The sequence below is a fragment of the Chiloscyllium punctatum genome, chromosome 1 (assembly GCF_047496795.1).
Source record: "Chiloscyllium punctatum isolate Juve2018m chromosome 1, sChiPun1.3, whole genome shotgun sequence".
Taxonomy (NCBI): domain Eukaryota; kingdom Metazoa; phylum Chordata; class Chondrichthyes; order Orectolobiformes; family Hemiscylliidae; genus Chiloscyllium; species Chiloscyllium punctatum.
This window is the reverse complement of record NC_092739.1, coordinates 7477677-7501138: the sequence shown is the minus strand read 5'-3', so window position 1 is coordinate 7501138 and position 23462 is coordinate 7477677. Positions and strand designations below refer to the sequence as shown.

General features: G+C 37.5%; 1 protein-coding gene across 3 annotated transcripts in view; it reads right to left on the bottom strand.

Annotated features, from left to right (window-relative positions):
* lrba (LPS-responsive vesicle trafficking, beach and anchor containing) overlaps positions 1 to 23462 on the bottom strand; it is an 894965-nt gene that overhangs the window by 7070 nt on the left and 864433 nt on the right. For all 3 annotated transcript variants that reach the window (XM_072561970.1, XM_072562677.1, XM_072563520.1), the window contains 2 exons: positions 10074 to 10175; positions 4986 to 5182 (listed from right to left, as the gene is read on the bottom strand). In XM_072561970.1, coding sequence (XP_072418071.1) covers positions 4986 to 5182; positions 10074 to 10175 — 299 coding nt within the window. The remainder of the gene's footprint in view (positions 1 to 4985; positions 5183 to 10073; positions 10176 to 23462) is intronic.

Here is a 23462-nt window from a genome sequence, read left to right as displayed (position 1 = left end):
CTTTTTATTTTAAACTTGCACATATGATATGATCCTCTGGGAAAATTGAAATGAAATAAACAAATTTACTGAATGAACCCCTCCATTAAGAAATTATCTACAAATTTCTGCTTACAGTAGTTTTAATTTAACACAAATGAGAACTAATGCAAATGACATCTGAATTGACAGGCAAATAATACTTCAAAATAAAGTAAATTCACTTTAAATAATCAATAAAACAAAATTACATCTTACACAATCACAAACATCTGCATCACTCAATTTTGCCAGGACAGACCCAGTTTTACATTAAATGCCCCAGTGCCTGACAATTTCCTAAAAACAGCTCAGATGTCCTGGTTTTCACCTTTTCTCCTTTTATCAAACGTAAATTGTTTTGGGCAAAAAGTTCTGTTAAATATCATGCTTCTTCCTGGAAACACCAATCATTTCATTGTACACAGTATTGCTCCCCTCACTGCCCTCTTGATGTTTCAAAGGGATTGTCACTAGGTTTTTGGCATCAATAGTTCCATGTCTCACACACTATCCTTACTTTGGGGACTAATCACTATTTCTTCAGTGGAACTCCCTCCCAACAGCATTGTGGACGCATCTAAACCAGAATGCTCACAGCAGTTCAAATCAATGGCACACCATTATTTTCTTATGGGAAGCTGGGGGTGGACAAGAAATGCAAACTTTGCAAGTGTTACCCACATCCCATGGACAAAGAAAAAAAGTGTAGCAATTTGAGAACATTTTGTCTTGTATAGCAAGAAGTAACAAACCAGATAAAAGTCTAGACAGCTCAACAGCCTCAAATGAGCAAAAACCTCACAGCACTTTACCCCCACAAGGATTGTGTGCTTCTACACCGCAGGAATACAGGTAAGCAGGACTCCTGGACACTGCAGAAATTCCTGTAAGCAAGACTCCTAAAGACTGCAGAAATTTCTCTGTCTACAGGAAAACATTTTGTCTGGATGGATATCACACTCTGATGCTGCTCTTAATCAGTTCTCTTTTTACTAGTTCAGAAACAAATCACAGTCTAGAAAGGCAATATTTGTGTTAGTATAAAATAAATCCTATAAATGTTAGAAAACAGATACCACATGTTAAATATAGCATCATAATTGCATCATTTCCCTGGCTGCTTTACTTTTGATAATTCATGGCAAGAGATTTAAAGTTATACAGTATCGGATTGTTTTGCTAAAGGCCAATTAGGAGCAAAGAGTCCTGTGAAATAAGAATCAAACAAAATAAGGATCTTAAAGAAAAAAATTCTTGGAATAAAATAAACAAATAAACAATTTGATCAATGATATTTTAAATTTAAACCACCAATGTTATGTGTGCAGTTGATGCCATTAAGAATAAAGTGGAGTGTTGTTATTTTAGGTCAGAACTTCAGATTAAAACAGGTGTGAGTTGTAGGTTGAACAGCACATTTTTCCCAGGCAGAAAGGAAGTTTAGTTGTAATTTTTCTTTGCCATGTGAGATGAAAGTAAATTTGAATTCTGTCTTATGCTTGAAAATTGGAAAGTATTGCAGTTGTCAGCATGCTGGCATGTATTCCCTTGCATGACATCTGAACGGCACCTCAAAAGATATTTTGTACATAGTCCACTACCCAAAGGAGTTCTGCATTGCCCTAGAAGTTCTTTCTTTATTTCAAATACCACCAAAGATGTAATTTTCACAGTCTGTGCACAATTACTGTTTATCTCAAACACTCTTTAATCACAATTTTTTGGGCCTCAGTGTGATAAAGCACAGCAGCTCCAGCTTTTGAATCAAAATCCCAAAAGAGGCCTTTCCAAGGGCACATCTGCACATTACTTCTCAATTATGTAAAATAAAATTTCCACAGCTTACAGTGAACTCAAAGGCAGCCAAAGATCCAAAAGAAATTTAATGCAGTAAGTTATATATTTACTAAACGTCAATACATTTTGAGCAGGACAAATTTTTCCCCTCTCAAGATTCAGTACTTGGTCAGAACGCTTGCTGAGAGCAGATGAAATTCATTCAACCAAGGCAAGGGAGTTTGAGCAACAGCTAGCCTTGGGAATCAAATTGAGAACCTAGCTGACAGTCAAGCGCTCAATTACTTAAGCTCCAGGGTCATAGTTAAAAAATGCGATGCACAACAGACACTTTGTTTCTTTTTGAAATTACAATTTCCGATTGTGCACAGCAGTTGCAGGGTAGCCTTCTGATTAAACCACTAGGGCTGCTGTATGCTCAGTTCATCCATAGGCTAAATTTCGAGCTCAGTGGTAGCACTCTTGCATCTGAGTCAGAAAGAAGGATGGGGATTTAAGCTCCAGTCAAAAATGTAAACAAGTTATCTAGGTTCAGACGACTCTGTAGAACTGATGAAATCTTCTGTAGTCAAAGATGCTTCTTTTTGAATAAGATGTTCAAATAAATGTAACAGATCACATGATACAATTCAAACAAAAGGAGGAAATTCTCTCAGATTAAAAAAATTCCTCCCTCATCCAAAAGCAGACTAACCAGCCATATGTGGAATGTTTCTGTGGTAAACCTTGGAGAAAGTGAGGACAGCAGATGCTGGAGATCAGAGTAGAGAGTGTGTTGCTGGGAAAGCACAGCTGGTCAGGCAGCATCTGAGGAGCAGGAGAGTCGACATTTTGGGCATAAGCCCTTCATCAGAAAGGGCACATGCCTGAAACATCGACTCTCTTGCTCTTCGGATGCTGTCTGACCGGCAGTGCTTTCCCAGTAACACACTGTGGTAAAACTTGCCTACATAAGAACAATAGTTACTATATGAAAACATGCTCAGAAGCTCTTTGGACTTCATGCAGCATGAAAAATGATATTTCCCTTCAAATTCTTCTTCTGCAGCAAATCTAAGCAAGTCCACCTTGTTCCTTAGGAATGTATTGATAGCTAGTCAATCTCTGCCACTAGAAGCTGTGTATACCCTTAAACCGGATTGATTGCAACATTAACATATAATTGCAGTTCTGAAAGCACTCAAGGAGGAATTAATCTTTAATAAAAGCAACTGAGAAAAATCTTGTCGGGGCAGCATTCAGGTCAAACATATCACTTTGACTATGCTGATATATGCTGGTAGAAGTTCAATATAAAAATATTGTAAATCTTTTTCCTATTATTTCTGGATTTAGATTTGAATTAGTGTAAAAGGTTCAATGGTCATTGTACTGAGGCAGAATCGCAGAGCTGAGAGTTCTAATCCCAACATACAGTTGAAAAAATTTAGCAATGTATAGCTACTGGATTTTTAAAATTTAATCATGGGATGGGGGCATTGTTGGCTGCCCACAGGGGAACTTGCAGGCGGTGTTATCTGCTGCCGTTGTCCTTCTAGATGGAAGTGATCATGGGTTTGGAAAGTACTGTCTAAGAACTTTTGGTGAATTTCTGTAGTGCATCTTGTAGATAGATAGTACATCCTGCTGGTACTTAGTGGTGGAGGGACTGGATGCATGTGAACGTGGTACCAATCAAGCGGGCTGCTTTGTTCTGGGATATCAAGATGTTCAGTGTTGTTGGAGCTGCACTCATCCAGGCAAGTAGGGAGTATTCCATCACATCCCTGACTTGAGCCTTGTAGATTATGGACAGGCTTGGGAGGGGCGGGGGTCAGGAGGTCAGCTACTTGCCACAATATTCCTAGCCTCTGACCTGCTCTAGTAGCCATTATGTGGTGACTCCAGTTAAGTTTCTGATCAATGGTAACCTCAAGGATGTTGGTAGTGGGTGATGGTAACACCACTACATATAAAGGGGCAATGGATAGATTGTCTATTATTGGAGATGGTCATTGTCTGGTATTTGTGTAGTGCAACATTACTTGCCACTTATTAGCCCAAGTCTGGATATTGTCCATCTTGTTTTATTTGAAATTGGTCTGCTACAGTATCTGAGTTGTGGTGAATGGTGCTGAGCATTGTGCAATCAATGGCCAACATACTCACTTCTGACCTTATAGAGTCATACAGCAATAGAAACAGACCTTTCAGTCCAACCAGTCCATGCTGAACACAATCCCAAACTAAACTAGCCCACCTGCCTGTTCCTGGCCCAAATCCTGTCAAACCGTTTCTATTCACGTATTTATCCAAATGTCTTTTAAATGCTGTATTGTACTGACATCCACCACTTCCTCAGGAAGTTCACTCCACACGCAAACCATCCTCAATATGAAAAAAATTGTTCCATATGTCTTTTTTAAATCTCTCCTCTCTCATCTGAAAAATGTACCCCCTCATCTTGAAATCTCCCATCTTAGGGAAAAGACAACTACCATTAACTCTATCTATACCCCTCACTATTCTATAGACTTCTATAAGGTCACCTTTCAACCTCCTACACTCCAGTGATAACAGTCTCAGCCTATACAGCTTTTCTTTATAACTCACACCTTCCACACCCAGCAACATCCTAGTAAATCTCTTCTGAACCCTCTCCAGCTTAATAATATCCTTCCTGTAACTGGGCAACCATATGATGGAGGGAAGGTCATCGATAAAGCAGCTGAAGATAGCTGGGGCTAGGACATTACCAGAGGAACTCCTGCAGAGATGTCCTTGAGCTGAGATGGTTGACCTCCAATAACCACAACCATCTTCCTACCTGCCAAGTATGACTCCAGCCAGTGGAGAGTTTGCCCCTGATACCCATTGATTCCAGTTTTGCTTGGCCTCCTCCGTCATTCTCACCTAAAATAGCTGTGTTTCAGACATCCTGGATTCCTTTATTGTTACTCCTGGATTTGTCTTATTCAATTCACGAGGTAGACATATCAGAGACTCATGGTGGAGAGGGATGAAGGGGACTGTGGTGAAACATGGTTAGGAAACCAAATGTCACCTCAATAGTCAACTTACCCATCAATATTCTTCCAAGTTAAACAATGCTTGGAGAAAACACTGAAGCAAGTAAGGGTAAAGAATGTAGGGGATTTAATTGTTTCCAAGCAAAAGACATTACTTACCTTCACAGAATCTTCTGTCTCCATCTTGCTCAGCAGCTTTCCATTCACACTGAAGACACAAAACTGGCCCTTTTCATAGTAAATAATGCAGTGGCCTTCAGTGGACAACTGGATTAATCGAGGATGCAAGTAGTTTTCAGGGTTCTCAAGAGCCTTCAGAAGGTCTCCATTCATTGTATGGATTAGGCATGGACCCTCTGTCAACCATTAAGAAAAGAAATACATTTCAGTGATATTTTTGAAAAACAACAATGAACCCTTTTCAATAAATCCATCAGTCAGGTGGGCTAAAATTCTTCATTTTCTATTTTCCTTTATCCTCAAAGTTCAACTGGAATGATATTGCAGTTTGTTATTTTCTATTCAATCATTGTCATTTCAGAAATATGTATACATTGTAATTTAATTACCATTTCAGCTTATTGTACAGTTACCTAGCAAATATTATTGCATCCACCAATATGCAGGAAAGTTGCATTTTCAGACATATGTCACTTTATAGTTAAAGGAACTGTTAGCATATGCTGTATATCACTGATTGGATGTAGTTTGGGTGATTCAATGTTCAACCTTTTTAGACATAAAAACAGCTTTGAAAACATCACTACAATGCTGGCTGCTATGGAAACAATTAATTAGAGTTGTGTTTGGGTCAGGCATCTGGTAATTCTTTTATTGCAAAATTTTTTAAAGCCTTTGGGAAAAGGTAATAAAATTTTTCTGGAGCAAATCAGCAGTAGGTAGAGTTCATTAAAAAAGGTTTCTGTTCTCACAGGAAATCACAAGCAGTACAGGGATTTAGTATATGCAGAAGTGTGAGCTGGCCCATTCAGACCAAGTAACTATTCTTTTTTTTGTGCAATGACATAAAACAGAACCAAAATTATTTAAGTCTTTTTTGTTAACTGACATCCCAGTTTTACCTACTTTGACATTCTGCTGGCTTATTATTCAAGTGCTTTGATCTTCTCCTCTTATAAAATCATTTTAATTTTCGTCTGTAGCATACACAATACTATGGGCATGAGGGAAGCCAAGTGATCAAATGTCATAACTCTACCAGTTATATTATTTACTGATTCTCTCAGCAATCCAGAGAGGACTTGTCCTTCACATTTTGCTTCCTATTTGGCTAGGCTATGTAGAATTGCATGGAATCAACAGGAAACAGTTTAAATGGTTTATTCCAGTGCTTTTAATCCACTCCAATGATCTTATCCATCCTGTGCCACCACCATCCTATCTAGTACTCCACTTTCCCCTTCTCCCTCATACATCCAACATGACTCATCTGAAATGGATTAATACTCAGTGTCCCATATTCTCAACTTCTTCTAAATACTTTATTTGATTGGTTAGTGACTTTCCTATGTATTTGGCCAATGCTCTGGATTCAAATAGTGAAATATGCAGATAAGGCAACATTTGGAAATGCAGTTAACAGCGAGGAGAATTGTAACAAACTGTAAGAGCACTACAAAGAAAAATAAATTATCGAAGAATAGTGTAGAGCAAAGTATTTGACAAATACGTTAGGTAGGGCCACTAAGAAATGCAAAATAATGAACTTAAAAAGTTGATGACAATGAAACAACAGGTATATTAAATATTTACATTGTTTCAGTTTACACTGAAGAGAATATAAAATTAGAAAATATTAATAAGAAGGTTTTTTGAAAGGATGAAACTCTGGTCTATATGGATGCTAAGTGGTGTCTGTGAGGATCAGTGCTGGAAACCAGAAAAAGAAATTCAAGTTCAAAATTTTTGGATAACACCAAATTGAGGAGCACAGTCAGGAAGACCTAACAAAATACAAGCCATAAATAATATTGCAAAGTTTGTGTAATTAGCAAATGAATTTCAATTTAAATACGAGTGAGGTGCAACATTTTCCTGGAAAGAGCAAAGAGGACACTGACTGTTTTGACGTTGAAGTTCTAAGTCACACAAGTAGCAAGGAGATCTGGGATATCAATACATAATGTACTAAAAATAATGACATGGGTTAATAAGGCAGGGAATTTGTGTTGCAGACGTTTCGTCCCCTGTCTGGGTGACATCCTCCGTGCTTGGGACCCTCCTGTGAAGCGCTTCTGTGATCTTTTCTCCGGCATTTATAGTGGTTTGAATCTGCCACTTCCAGTTATCAGTTCCAGCTGTCTGCTGCAGTGGCCGGTATATTGGGTCCAGGTCAACGTGCTTGTTGATCAACAAACATATTGACCTGGACCCAATATACCGGCCACTGCAGTGGACAGCTGGAACTGACAACCGGAAGCGGCAGATTCAAGCCACTATAAATGCCGGAGAAAAGATCACAGAAGCGCTTCACAGGAGGCTCCCAAGCACTGAGAAAGTCACCTAGACAGGGGACGAAATGTCTGCAACACAAATTCCCAGCTCAGCGAGCACAACCACAACAAGCACCCGAGCTACAAATCTTCGCACAAACGTTAATAAGGCAATAAAACAAAATACCAAGCAGTATCTACGATATGTTTGCAAAGGATAGAATTGAAAAACAATTAAGTTATGTTAAAATTGTATCAAACCTTGGTATTATGCATGATTTTGGTCTACATATTACAAAAATGACAGAGACAGTGGAGAAGGTACATAAAAGTCAGCAGGATGCCACTAGAATTAAATGTTAGAAAGCTTAAAGATGCTGGAGCTCTGTTTTCTGGAAAACAAAAGGCTGAGGGATGACCTTACAGAAAATTGTCATGGAGTTTCCAGGAAAACCTCTTGTAGGATACTGGAACTAGGGGCCATCATGTAAGATAATCACTAATAAAGTCAAAACAGAATTTAGGAGAAGCTTTTCAACTGAAGTTTCATTAGAATGTGGAATCCTGCTTGATTGATACCTGTCTGCAACCTTAAGCATTCACTTTCGCTACCACAGATGCAAGTTGCAAGGCACTAGGGCAACACAACAAAACTAGAGTGGAAGTGGACAGTGTTTGCAAACAATTGGAAGCAAGATTAGCTTGATGGTCTCAATTTGTGCTTCAAGATTCTATAACTCAGCTACTTTCTCTAAGTTACCTGAGTGAACTTTTTCATAATTTTGAAGATAGCTATCAGGTTTGCATTCTAAGATTTTTTTTCCAGAGAAGACAGGCTTATTTATTCTTTGTAGTTATACATTGCTTCAATTTTAATAACACCCTTGTAAATCTCTCTGTACTTTCTGCAGTGCTCCAGTTTTGTAATAGAGGGACCAAAATGGCAGAGTTACTCAAGCGTGGTCAAACCAAGTTTTCATATCAAATTAGTCTTTTTATTCTATCCTCTAGCAATAAAGTCCAAAGTTTTTGTTTCCACTCTTCATGAAGTAAATTATCAAATTGTGTCAGGGATGCTTGGTACTTTTTCACAATTGTATGAACCAGATTAGAATTTGCCACTTGAAAAAAGAACCTAAAAGGTAATAACCGCAGCAGATAGCAGATGCATACATGTTACAGTGGGTTTATGAAAGTAATCAACAAATTTACTGAAATGTATTTGGTTATCTTGCAAGTTAGTTACTGTAGCTTTAATGTGCTATTTTCCTACATACATACAGTGATTGTGCGTGTCATTATAATGACAGTACGTTGAAAGTTCTGAATCTTTAAAAGAACAAAAGCACTGGAAACAAAAGCAAAAATGCAAAACCTAACTGATTGTCATGATTTCAAGATGCCAGTGTTGAACTAGGGTGTACAAAGTTAAAAATCACACAACACCAGGTTATAGTCCAACAAGTTTAATTGGAAGCACTAGCTTTCGGAGCACTGCTCCTTCATCAGGTGGTTGTGGAGTATAAGATCATAAGACACAGAACTTGTAGCAAAAGTTTACAGTGTGATGTAACTGAAATTATATATTGAAAAAAACCTGGATTGTTTGTTAAGTCTCCCATCTTTTAGAATGGGCATGTTGGTTTCAGTTCTTTAATATGTAAATCGTAACTTTTAAAAAAGTTTTGTGACTTACACATGAAAGAACTCAAATCAACATGCCCATTCTAAAAGATGAGAGACTTAAAAAAATCCAGGTCTTTTTCAATATATAATTTCAGTTACATCATACTGCACACTTTTGCTACAAATTCAGTGTCTTACGATCTTATACTCCATAACCATCTGATGAAGGAGCAGTGCTCCGAAAGCTAGTGCTTCCAAATAAACCTGTTGGACTATAACCTGGAGTTGTGTGATGTTTAACTAACTGATTGTGGCATTGCTCCAATTTCAGCCATGCACATTATTGCCCCTCTTATTTACATTGCTGCTACTACTTCACTCTATCTATGCCATTATTCAAATAATACTGTTCTCAGATCTTAGCTATTTACATTTAATATTGGCACCAAAGATGTGGACAGGTGTTGTTTGGCGACTCCTTTACAAAGTTTCTCTCTAGCTTCTTTTCAATTTTACTTTAGGTGGTTCTTCCAAACATAAATTAGACTAATAGCTCACCGTATGGAGGAATCGGGGTATGAACCTTCATTACACCACTAACTTATGAGACTATATTACCCACTGTATCTTTAAGGTTTAACGCAAAGACCACAGCCTGATGAATCAATGTGTTTTTTAAAAAATGTTGTTTCAAGCTTAAGAGTCATAAGTGATGTGCTGGTCTTACAAAGGCCAATAACATACAGAGCCAGCATGAACTGAAAGACATCTTTAAAAAATGCTTTTGTTCTGTGACAGGAAAAGGCCTTTACATGAACTATCTTGCCAAAGTTGAGCCTTAGTATCAGATACAGCAGACACATTTTAAGCAGGTAACTGATATTGCATATTTCCTTGAATAATTACGTGTATTTTCTCATATTCTTGGGCTTACCTTCATGCTCTTTTCTCTTATTTTACATCATCACAATCATTGTCTCCTAATATTTTCTCATGCAATGTGCTACTCTCTAAAGATACTTGAAAGGCATGGGAAAGTGCACTCAAATGAGTAGCAGAGGCAATTAAAAAAGTGCAAAGATCTCCAGCACCTCGTCCATTAAGTAAGCATTTGCACATTAGAATACAATATTTATTTCAATAACAAACTTCTTCTACCTGTACCTACCTTTTGAACCACTGATGACCAGACCGAGTTCTGCACATATTGCAGCACAGCTAATCTCACAGTCATGGCCGGTTAGGATAGCCCGAGGAGCAGCATATTCATCTGAAAAAGTAATTTAAGCAATTGTTCAGCTCAATAAAAATGACAATATTGAACATTGCAGCATTTGATATAGCATACAACAAAGAACTGCAGATGCTGAAGATCTGAAACCAAAGCAGAAATTGCAGGAGAAACTCAGAACTAAAGAAGGGTCACTAAACTCTAATTGTTAACTGCTTTCTCTCCACAGATGTTGCCAGACATGCTGAGTTTCTCCAGCAATTTCTGTTTTTGTTCAGTGACATAATTAAATATTTAATACAGCACATGGATGAGTTTCTTTTCTCTTTTAAATGCTTTCTTTACAACAATATGATACAGTCTGCTTTCAGCTTTTTCCACTTTTTATTTACGTTGCTGCAACAGAATTTCTGGAACCAAAGTGAAAAGAGTAGAAATGATTAATACAATCCCACTTTTACACTTGTAACTGGATTTTAAATTATCTCATTACCAAGCATCTACTGTCAATTTGTTCATTGGACCCAAAGCTAGTTAGGCCAATCCAAAGAAAATTCTTCAAATAATGAGCAAATGAAGAAAGGTTTAAAAAAAAATAACTTTATGAAGGCATTTAGTAATATTAAATGCTGTCTACACTCAAGCTTAAAATTTACTGAGCCAGTATCTGTGCAATCTGATTAGTGTTGGCTCTACAGTACAATTCAATGTTAATTTATACACCAAGCAGCAACAAAAATAAAATTATAAATGAAGAATTTCCATTAAGAAATTTAGATTTTCCATTGTGTCCCTGCTGTTAAGTTCTTGTATTATCAAAGCCAGTCCACTTCCTCTGCAGTTCCCTGCTGATCGTGTACTAGAGTGGAATAGCTAACCCCTCAGCTCAGGCAGGTGTGAGCAGATAGGTTGCATGTATTGTAATTTACTGAAAGCCATCGTGTGAATTAAAAACTTTCCAAACAGAAATGTACTCATAATGAGCTGTTTTCGATGATCAAGACTGCCAAGCAATAATTAAATAATAGTGACTATTATGTTGGTTTAATGGGGTGCTAGGACTGTTGATGCCTGATTCACAGGTCTTGTGCAGTCAACAAAAACCAAAAATGATACGTGCTGGAAACCTCTATTTTTACTGGTATTCCTGGCTGTTTGACTTGGAAGGTCTTGCAAGTGCATTGTTTGGCAGGCCTTGAGCTCACTGAAAGCATAAAAGTGATCGTGAAATCCAAGCAAAGATTATAATCCTGGCTTTAGAAGTATTTGCACTGGGGATTTTAAACTTCCATTTTTTTTCTACTTGAATATAACTATATTTTTTGACTATCAATATAATTATGCACAACACAGCCCTTACTTTAAATTTCTTTAAAAGTAAACATTTACACAGAAAATGAGTTGTCACATCACAACCAAATACATATAAATATTTTGAAACAAATTTCTCATCAGTTACATGTTTCGGATCTTGCAATTGGGTTATGTAATAATGGGAATACATGTTGGATGTAATCATTATTATACAGTTACAAAAAAACTAAATGTAAAACTGGTTAAAGCCTTTGTATTCCAGTAAGAAACGGATATAATGTATGATTTCACTGAAAGTTTTGGCATACTGTTTCAACTGGCATGCCAGGGAAGAGTGCTAAAGTAAACGATCAAATTCAAGTTTATTAGTATAATCCTTTACTTTGTGTAAATTGCATGTATTTTCTCACTGCTGCTGGTACACAGTTTATCTAGTTGTAATCAGGAAAAAACACATTACACACTGTATATTTAACAGTGTCAGAAGCAGTTAGTACTGTGCTGAAACAGGGTTATTTAGACATTTCAGTTCTTGCACGTGTATACGTTCATCTGTATGTGAATGCAGCATAAAGTCATACAGCTATACAGCATGGCCCTTCAGTCCAACTCGTCTATGCCAACCAGATGATATCCTAAATTAATCTAGTCCTATTTGCCAGCATTTGGCCCATATGCCTCTAAACCCTTTCCAATTCACATACCCAGCCTTTTAAATGTTGTCATTGTACCAGCCTCCATCACTTCCTCTGGCAGCTTATTCCATACACGCATCACCCTCTGCATGAAAAAGTTGCCTTTTAGGTCCCTTTTAAATCTTTCCCCTCACACCTTAAACCTATGCCCTTTGCGTTTGGACTTGGCTATCCTGGGGGAAAACACCTTCGCTATTCAACCTAGATGTGCCCCTCATTATTATATAGACCTCTATAAGGTTGCCCTTCAGCCTCTGCCGTTCTAGGAAAAATAGCCACAGACTATTCGGCATTTCCTTGTAGTTCAAATGCTCCAACCCTGGCAACATCCTTGTAAATCTTCTCTGAACCTTTTCAAGATTCATAACGTCCTTTCAATAGCAAGCAGACCAGAACTGAATACAGTATTCCAAAAGTGGTATATTTTATGGTAGTCTACACAATCCATTAGTTGCTACTTAAATGCAGACTGACACAATGTTTTAATATATTGCACATTGTACTCCCAGATTTATATTTTTAAAGTTTTGAAATCCAATCAGAAACTTTCAAATGTTGAGGTGCAGCTGAAATAGTGAGATGAGTGGCCACTGATTGAGTTTGAATCATAAGAATTGAATTGTTGTTTTATTTCAACTTGCCTGACAAGGAATCGCTACTTCAAAATATAACTGACGGAGGCCTATACGGTTAATGATATTGCTGTGGTTACTCAGTTCCTGAAGCAACCAAGCCTTCCTTCATTTTGCAGACACCATGATTTGGGTTACAACACAGATCATTGTTAAAAATGACAGTCCTGTCAGTTAAATTTGAAGCCACAGAAATCTAGAATCCAATCATCTTTCAACTCCACATTGCAATTCTGTTATAATAAACAAAAATAAATAAAAACACATGACATGCTAAAATCTCACCAACACCGCTTGGACTAATCCCAACTAGATATATCAAAATTGAGTCATCAGTAGTAATAGATATATTCAAATTGCTTAGCAGATCAGTGCTTCTACACTGTAACTTTGCTTTTAACAGAATTTCCCAATTTTGATCTCATAAAAAGACATCAATATAACATCTTAGCCAGATGAGTTCAATCAAAATTCAGCTTGTAACACATGAACAGCATTGATAGTGACTCTTAAAGGCAAGATCCATGGGTGAAAAAATATCAATTCTTGTTTAAATGAACAATGTTTTAAGACAAACTTTCTAGTCATTAATCAATCTATTCATTTAATTCATGAGAGTATTTCATGCAATCAGTTTATTGGAGCACAAGTGAATGCGTTGTTGCCAGTTGAAAAAAATACTTTACAACAATTTGCCATCAATATATTAAGCAATCCAAAATCTAAAAGAATTAAAAATTTTTTCGAAGAAAAGCAAGCATGGAACAAGTTCACTAAAGGTGATGGCACAATTTCATGTTATGTGCTTAATATGGACATTTCAACTTATGAATAAAATATAACTGCTGAACTGTTGGTATCTAAGCACATCAAGCTATACAATTCTTATACCAATCCTTTAAATTTCAATAATCATATACTTGTTCTTCTGATTTGAAAATAATGATAAAATATAACTCCAAAATAAAATTCCAATATATTCTTTACAACTGAAATGATGCCGTGAAATGCTTCACACATCTCTGGATGAAAACTGAACTTGTTCAAAACCCACTCTTTTGCATAGAGTTGAAGTCGGGCCTCAGAGCCTAAAATCATTTATGTAGAAACCTGGTTGGCAGTGATGTTTATTGAAAGATAACGGAAATAAAGATCTAAGTTTTACAGTACAAGCAACAGTGAATGGATTACCATTAAAATGTTACAATCAGAAAATTTAGGTCTAGAATCTTGTCCATCCAGTAATAATCAAATATAGCAGAGTTTGTTCCATCATACCTCCAAAACAACTGTGCAGGATCCCATTCTCCTAGACTTACACATTTTTGTTTCTTTGATATTGCATTATTACTTATGTTATTACAACAGAAATGTAACAGTTACATTTATATGCTTGAGATGAAACTGTAAAAATTTATTGAAAATGACATTTTTATCAGTTTTGCCAAACTTTCAGGTTTTAATTGTGTTAATGGTAGCAAATCACAACTTTCTAGCTCAGAGACAATTCCCATACTGGCGACTTCAGCAGATAATCTAAATTGACACTTCATACAATACTGCCCTCTCAGCTGGACGGGAAAGATTTCAGGGCATTATTTAAAGAGTAGCAGAGCTCGCTGGTGTCTTGGCCAAAATTTATTTTCAGGCCCTCACTAAAACAGATCTGGTCATTATCCTATTCGGTTGTTGGGACCTTACCCTGTGTATATTGAGTATGCACTTCCAACATCACAGTAGTGATTAGACTTTAAAAGTACTGAATTGGATGTAATGCATTTGAGCATCTTGAGGTTGTGAAAATCACAATAAAAATTCAAATTCCTTTCTTATTTGTTACATTTTTGCTTAGAAAGCAAGACGTCCACTATGACATCAATAAATAACAAATGCATTGTACCTATTATAACATAATTGGCCTACAGCTGACAGGGTAAGCTAAAGTATTTAAAATTACTTCTGATCTCAAGATGTTACAATGAGTTAAGATGCAAAAAGCATTAATAATTTAAACTTAGCATACCAGAAGGCCAGCCTACATCTTGGTCCCTGAAAAGTACTAGGTCCCTTTCACATGTATTTATTGATTTATGGCCACTTAATATTAGAGTATTGCCTTTAACTGGGTCATTTACTATATATAAATATACTGCTAAGGCTCTTGTAGCACAGTGGTAGTGTTTCCACTGCTGAACCAAAAGGCCCAGGATCAAATACCACGTGTTCCAGAGGAGTGCCATAACACATCTGAACAGGTTGATTAAATTATGCCTTTTAAGTAAAATAGGTGGAACTGCCACCTGAAGAAAAGTAGGACCTCTACGAAATAACTTCCCTGAACTCTGAAAGGTAAAGATAAAGTCACCATATTCTTACCTGACCATAGAGAGAGAGAGAGAGAGAGAGAGAGAGAGAGAGAAGTCTGCTGGCTGTTTAAGCTGAAGGTCATCATACCTCAGGCAAAGGGAGACGTTGAGAAGGATAATCCTTCATGGTAACCTCAGCTGGTGAGAGAATTGAACCTACACTGTTGGGATCACTCCACACTGCAAACTAGTTGTCACAACATCTCCTTATCATGTGTTCAGGTTGCCCATGTTGCTCAGCAATAGTTTCCTACTTGACACTTATCCAGTCATACTCAAAACTTGGTCGGCATGAATGTAGGTATTTACCAGCTACTGTCAGTACTGTGGAAACTAACTAGGATAACATCCACAGCACCAGGAGTTCCTGTTAGAGTTACTTTAGATTGTAATTAAAGTTTTGACTAGTCATATTTTTAAAAAATGGTGCTTTTTGTTATGGGAATTTGCAACTTAATAAAAATCAATCTGTAGTAAAACGAGATTAGTACTGTACAGAAAAGCATGGTTTTGAATTAATATGCATGAAAAATGAATTCAGAACTGCAGCCAGCTTGGCCAAATGAGACATGAAAATTAGTCTGAAACTTTAATTCTCTTCCTAAAGTCAGCAGCTTTAAAAACATATGATAGAAGCCATTCTTTGCTTTGATATATTCCACTCCTGCTCTGATTTTTATGAGTTGATAAAATACACAACAGGCAACTACCAGGAAATGGGGACAAAATTTCTGTCTTCACAAACTTTGGTAGAAAAAGAATAAGTGCACAGCAGGTTTCCCGCTTAGTACTCAGGTTAACTAGTAAAAGCAGGAATTTTATCTCCCAGATCTTTGCTCCCATCGCACAAAAGCCTGGGTGTACGCTCTCCCCCACTCCACAGGAAACACCATGCAGTGTGTCAGCTATCCTACAATGTAACAGAAACCAGTTAAAGAAATGACAGAAAAACTACAACTGCTGACTTCCTCCGTCCCTAATGATACAAATGCTCAAAGTGCTTACTCGGGCACAAAAACTTTAATGGGGCAAAGTTCATTTTGTAGCTCAATGCAACAGCATGAAACACAAGCCTATATAGATTTTATGAATCTATAAAAATTACCACTGTGCATTTAAACCTGGGGAAATATATGAACAGTAGAAATGAAACACAATGACAAGTTGGAGTATTTGAATCTCAGTTCTGCTCATCATACTCACTCGCTTGCCTCAGATTGGGCACTATCTTCAAGTCACAATTAGACCAGTGGACAGTGGAATATCTGAAGTGAGGAGTAGCAATCAGATGGAAAGATGGGCCGACTTATTCCATTTAAGCTCATACTTTGTTACAGTTGAGCATGACCATGCTGTTTTATCAGGAAAAACCTTGCTATTCCAGCTAGCAAAAGATATATCTTTAGTAGAGTCACAGATGTACAGCATTGAAACAGACCCTTCAGTCCAACCTGTCCATGCCGACCAGATATTCCAACCCAATCTAGTCCCACCTCCAGGACCTGGCCCATATCCCTCCAAACCCTTCCTATTCATATACCCATCCAAATGCCTTTTAAATGTTGCAATTGTACCAACCTCCACCCATTACAATAGTAACCCATTACAATAGGAGCAAATGCAAAGGAGGAGGAGAAATGATTATGAGATTTAAAAACCTACTTAAAATAAGAAGGGACAACAAAATGCTGCACCAGGAGCTGATTTTTTTTTCTTTTAAATTGAAATGCACTGGTAAGATATCTGCTTTCAATGTTTGTGAAAGACAAAAGAAACAGTTATGAAGATTATTTAAAATAAAGCAATGATTTATATGTGATATAACAAATCACTTTATGTACAATTTAACACAGTACAAAACTCAAATGAATCTGTAAGCTACAGCAGTGAATCTTAGATTTTTAGCGTTAATCGCAGCATTTTAAATTTATGTGTTGTAGCCTAAGGGTGAAACGTGTAGTCAATTGTCTCATTAACCAAAAAGATAAATAAAATTGATGAATTGTTCTTTTGCTTAACTAGTGTGCACATGGTACATATTAAGGCTGTACACAGCTAACATCTGAATACAATCCATTTTATTAATGCTGCTAACAAACTTAATAGAAGGATGGGATGCAGTAAACGGCAGGGAAACAACTTCTGTCAGTCTGTTTTGCACACACTTATTTAAAAAGTCTTCATGTATATATTCTAGTTATATTCCTTTAATTAATAAACCATAAAGGTCCTTCCATAAATGTAATGTTCTTTCCCTCTAAAGTACACTTGAATAATGTTCTGCTTATTTGACACACCCTAAACACAATGCTCAAGATGCTGGTAAAACATTGCTGCAGATCTAACTATCAAAGCTAGGTAATTGAAGCAGTGTCTGTAGTAGTGTAAAAAGAGAAGAAATGATTATTTTGGAATTAAGACAGTTAACGAGTTTATTTTAAGAAAACCCTATCCAACTGTGCGCACTTTACAGGCCTTGGCAAATATTTATTTGAAGACATAAGAAAGTATAAATACATGCAGATTGAGTCCAAACATGGTACTTCATTACTTAATCACTACATAAGCAACTTTCCTTATGTGAAATAACAAACTGCATCATTAGGTGGCACTCATTTGTGCGCTGTAACATACTTTTGATTTAATTAATAATTAGCTGGGGTGGCACAATGACTCAGTGGTAAGCACCGTTGCCTCACATGCCAAACCTGGGTTCAATTCTAGCCTTCGGTAACTGTGTGGAGTTTGCATATTCTCCCAGTGTCTGCATGGGTTTTGAAATCCAAAAACGTGCAGCTTAGGTGGATTGACGTTTCGGGCAAAAGCCCTTCATTAGGATAAAGGGCTCATGCCCAGAATGTCAATTCTCCTGCTCCTCAGATACTGCCTAACCTGCTGTGCTTTTCTAGCATCATACTCTCGACTCTAATCTCCAGCATCTGCAGTCCTCACGTTCGCCTAGGTGGATTGGCCATGTTTAATTGCACCATAGTGTGCAGTGATGTTAGGTTTGATGGAGTAGCTACTGTAAATGCGAGGTTATGGGGGAAGGGTCTGGATAGGATGCTCTTCAGAGGGTTGGTGCAAATTCGATGGATGCCTCTTTCCATACTATAGAGGTTCTATGATTACCACAGCAAAATAGGAGGAGCAAGAGTTTTTTTTATATTCACAAACAAGTTTCACTGCCAACTCAATAGCCAAGAACAATAATAAAATAAAAACTTTGAGAGCTCACAGGTTTCACCCAATTATCACTTAGAGCCATAAAAGAAGAACTGAACTTCAACAAGGGGAGTAGATAGAGAAGGAACAGGGGAGCTGCAGAGAGAGAGAATTCAGGGCAATGGGGGAGAAACACGAGAGGGGAGAAGGGAAGAAAAAGGAGGATGGGGAAGGGGTGGGGAGAAAGGAAGAAAAGGAGGATGGGGAAGGGGTGAGCAGAAAAGAGAGGAGTGGGTTGGAGAGGAAGCCAGCTTTGGATGAAGCAGGGTAGATGGGAAGAGGGTAGATGCTGAGTGGTCAGGTGGATGGGAAGTGGGTGAGGAAAGGGATAGGAATGGAGGGAGGAAGGAAAGGCTGATTGGAAAAACTAATATAATAGTAAACACTCAAAATGGACTTTCTGTATGTGCTCCATTTATTTGCGCTATCAATTTCAGCATCAACACCGCATAAGGCAGTGGTAATGTAATTTCTGACATTATCACAAGAAAACACAAATAGATACGTTGGCAGAATTGTGTGCTGAAATCCCTATTTCTTTTCTGTGAACAGGCTGTCAATAATAATCCAGCCACTATGCGCTTTCCACTATTCTCTTAAACAATTTTTCTTCTAACATTACCAATGATCTGCAAACACAGAATTAAAAGCTACAATTGCTACTTCTCAACAATTGCTCATTTCAACTAGAGCACTGAAATGAACCTTGCAATTCTAATGGAATTATAGGATACTACTGCATCAACATATTGCAGATCTGCTTCAAATAAAAGCAATTCTTCCACTTAATGCAACATTGTACACCACATTTGTTGTCCTAGTTCTGTAAAGAAAATGTTTAATTTGCTTTCTTTTTATGTGTTTGCATTAAAAGAAAATATCGTAACTATTTTGCTTGAGTTGCTGGGACTAAGAACAGGCATTTAAAAATACATTACTTTACATTTTATTGTAAATATGAAACATCTTGGCTACAGTTACAGAAGTAAGCATGAGTAGATTTATAGGCCCACAGCTGAAGGCTGAGAGGATTACTGGGCAGTCAAGATCACTTCTCTTAACCCAAGGGGACAACTGTTTGCCTTACAGCCTGTAAAGTACCATCAACATTGGTTTTATTACACCACTATATTAACATTTAAAAAACAGGAGATGTTTTTACTCATTTTGTGCAGGTCGTAGCTATATAGTATTTTGCAGCTCTATTGTCCCTCAAATTTGACTGCAGATGTCGGTGGCTAGGAGTGAAACTTTTGATAAAGTCATGTTTAGCATTTCAGACCAACTGTAAATTAAAATAAATACTGCATGCTCAAGTTGGTAGGTTCCTTATGTTCTCCAATTTCTTTCCTACCTTCATGCTCTCTTACAGACTGAACATCTTTGTATGGAACAACCTAATATACTGAAGGTAGACAGAGAACCTCCAGCAAAATCTTCAACTGTCACCTAAAGTTTGCTAAGATGTTCACAAGAGGAGTCTGGTGACGACTCTGTCTTCATGGCAAAGAAATATGGCTTGCAAAATGGCTAAACTAATAACATGAGATAGCCAACTCAGCAGCTGCCTATTTTCCAGACATAAAACAACAGGATGTTTTATGAAAAATTCAGAGCATTGTAGAATTGTCTTTTCCTTGTCTACATTAGCTGGAGAAATATTCAGTTGCCTCAATGAAAGAAATTTACTCATGACTGAGTGAAAAACAAAGAAATGTTTGCACCAGAACAGAATCAAAATCAGACAAAAATACTGATAATCAGAATGGCAAGTTAGGCAAATCAAAATCCATACACCCACCTTAATTCAGATTAAAAGTAAGCCATTCAGCTGTTCAAGCCATGAAAAGAAATGTCTGATCTGTTTGTGTTCTGAACTCCACATTCCCATTCATCCAAAAACAAACTGACTCACTCTGTCCTAATAGGCCAAACACTAATTTTAAAAGAGTCCCTTAGTTTTGGGCCTCACCTCCTTTCCATATCCACCTCAGCAAGGCAATTCTGGATCTTATAAACTCAATTAAATCACTCCTTGCTTATCTAAACTCTACTGGAAACACCTACCCACCCAAGCTTTCCTCCTAAGACAATCCACTGATTCCAGGTAATAATCTAGTAAACCTCCTCTGAACCATTTCCAGAACATGTACATCCTTCCTTAAATAAGGAGGAGATGAAAACTGCACACAGTATTTGAGACACTGTTGAGACAATGCCTTGCATAACTAAAGCTTAACATCCTTACTCCTTTGTTCAATTTCTCTTGTAGTAAAACATATATTCCATAAGTTATCTTAACCACATGCTGTACCTGCATAATAACTCTTAACTCATGCAACATCTAATCCTCTGCATCTCAGAACTTTTCAGTTGTTCACCGTTTAAATAGTACTGCCCTTTTATTCTTCCAATCGAAGTGAATAATTTTTTATTTCGCCATATTTATATACCTGACAGATTTTTTTTCCAATCAACTCAATCTATCTAAATTGGCCTGCATCCCTATTATTTTTCTTTATTCATTCATTGGATGCGGGTATCCACTGGCTGCATCGGTATTTTTGGACAATCCTGAGATGCCTTGATAAAGTGGTGGTGAGCTACCTTCTTGAACTACTGCAGTCCATGTGGTGAGTAGATCCACACTGCCAGTAGAAAAGGAGTTCAGAGACTTTAATCCAATGACACCGAAGGGAATACAATATATTTTCAAGTCAGGATGGTGAAAGGTTTGGAGGGGACCTTGCAGGTCATGGTGTTCCCATGTATCTACTATCCTTGTTGTTCAAGATGATAGTGGTTGTGGGTTTTGAAGGTGATGTCTCAGGAGGCTTAAAGTTATGTCACCTTCATGACAGATGTTCCTACATATCTAGTGACAACTGCAAATTTAGCCACCATACCTTTTTATCCCTCACTTAAATCACTGATGTAAATTGTAAAATGTTGAGGGCCCAGCACATATGCCAGTGTGACTTCACTCATCAAATCAAGCCAATGTTTAAAAAAAAAGTCCATTTTGTTGCCAGCTCTGCTAGTTTCCACCACCCCATCTCTCCCTGTCCCCACCCCCATCACAGACAAAGACTATGAGCTCTTACTTTGCACAATAACTTTGTATGTGGAAACTTGTTAAATGTCTTCTGTAAATCCTAGTACATCAACAGACTCCCTCTTACCTGTAGCATATGTTACTTTGTCAAATAATTCTAATAAATTAGTTAAACATGATTTCCCTTTCACGAAAACAGCCTGACTTTTCACAATTAACTTGTGTTTTTCAAAGTATCCCATTTTGACCTATAAAATGATCGATTTTAATATTTTCCTCCATGACAGGTCTCAAGGTAAATAGTTTCCTGTTGCCTACCTCCCTCCTTTCCTGGGAGGGCTGCATTTGCTGCTTTCCAGAATCTAATGAATTTAGTAAATTAACTCCAACTCACCTGCTGTCTCGTTAGCCAACTCTCTTAAGATTCTCAGATAGAAGTCCATCAGACTGTGAAGAGCTGTCAATCTATTTCACAAGAGTTTGCTCAGTACTATTTCCTCAGTGATTATAACCTTTCTTGCTTCAAGTTCTTGATTTAGAGGTACTACTGGAATGTTTTTGTATCCTCCACAGTGAAGGCAGAACAAAATATTGATTTTTTTTGTGTTATTTCCTTACTAACTGCGATTAATCCTTTATTCCTTTCTAAGATCGGTTTCATAATATTGTTGATGGTACCGTCTATCATTATGCTTATGATCAAGATATAGTCTTATAGGGCAGTAACTAGCCACGTTATATTTGTCCTGCTTTTTGTGCACAGAACATACTTGTACCATTTTCCATATTGTCAGGTCAGTGCCAGCATTGGAACAGCTTGGCTAAGGGCATGGCTAGCTCTGAAGTCCAAGTACCAAATGAAATCGTTTCATGCAGAACTACCATTATACTTTTGGTATTAACCTCTTTTTTCATCAATACAAATATTTTCATCAATCAATATTTGCTGCAACAATGGTTCTCATGAAATAATCTTTTGCGGCCAGTGTCACCTTTGTGGATATCCAGATGTCTATTGGTTGGGAGATGTTTAACAAGCTGGCAGTTAGAGATGCTCACTCCTGCTTTCTTCTTCCTTCTTCTGCACTTTAACCTCAGGTACATTCCAACGATCTATTCTTTACCCCCTCCTATTTCTCAGGCGTCAGTTTAGCTCTGTTGGTTGGATGGCTGGTTTACAAAGCATTGTGATGCCAATAGCACAAGTTCAAGTTGTGCACTGGCTGAAATTACCATTAAGAATTTTCCACCTTAATCTCTCCCCTTATCTGAAGCATGGTGTACACCATTTGTCTCTCCCTCTCTAATGAGATAGCAGCCCTATGGGCTCATAAGTCTGTGGTGACTTTATCACATATTTCTTATTTAACTGTTTTCTCTCTGCAAAATCATCCAAAATGACAGGATAGTTTTCACACATACTCTTGATGAGTTTGGATGACATTCAGCTCTATCTGACCACCATTTCTCTCAACTCTTCCACTGTTATTATGCCATCAGAATACTTTTCTGACAGTACTAGGAACACTGAAGTTGTTGATTTCTGGCCCCTTCCTCCAAACTCTTCTTCCCAGCTACTGATTCTCTCTCCTTCCCTGGAAAAAATCTGAGGTTAAGCAAATTTGTTCATAACTTTCGAGTCAGCTGTGACCCCCATGAGCTTCCAACCTCATTTTTGTGCTCTCAGTATGACCACTTCTGTATTTGTAATATTCCCTAAATGTAGCACTGTCTTTGCTCATTTGCTGCTGAAAGCTTACATTTATGACTTAGTTACCTTTAGGCTTTATTAGTTGCGTGCTGGTTGGAATCCTGGTTGATCTCCCACATTCTATCCTTCGTAAACTTAAGGTTAGCTAAAATGCTGCCCATGTCTTAACTTCCACAGTCCCATTCACCTTTCACCTCTATGCATGCTGATCTAGATTGGCTCCCACTCAAACAATGATGATTTTAAATTTCTCATGCTCAATTTCCTCGCTCACCCCTTCCTCCCTCTTTAATTACCTACAGTTGTCTATATCAGTACTCACCAAATT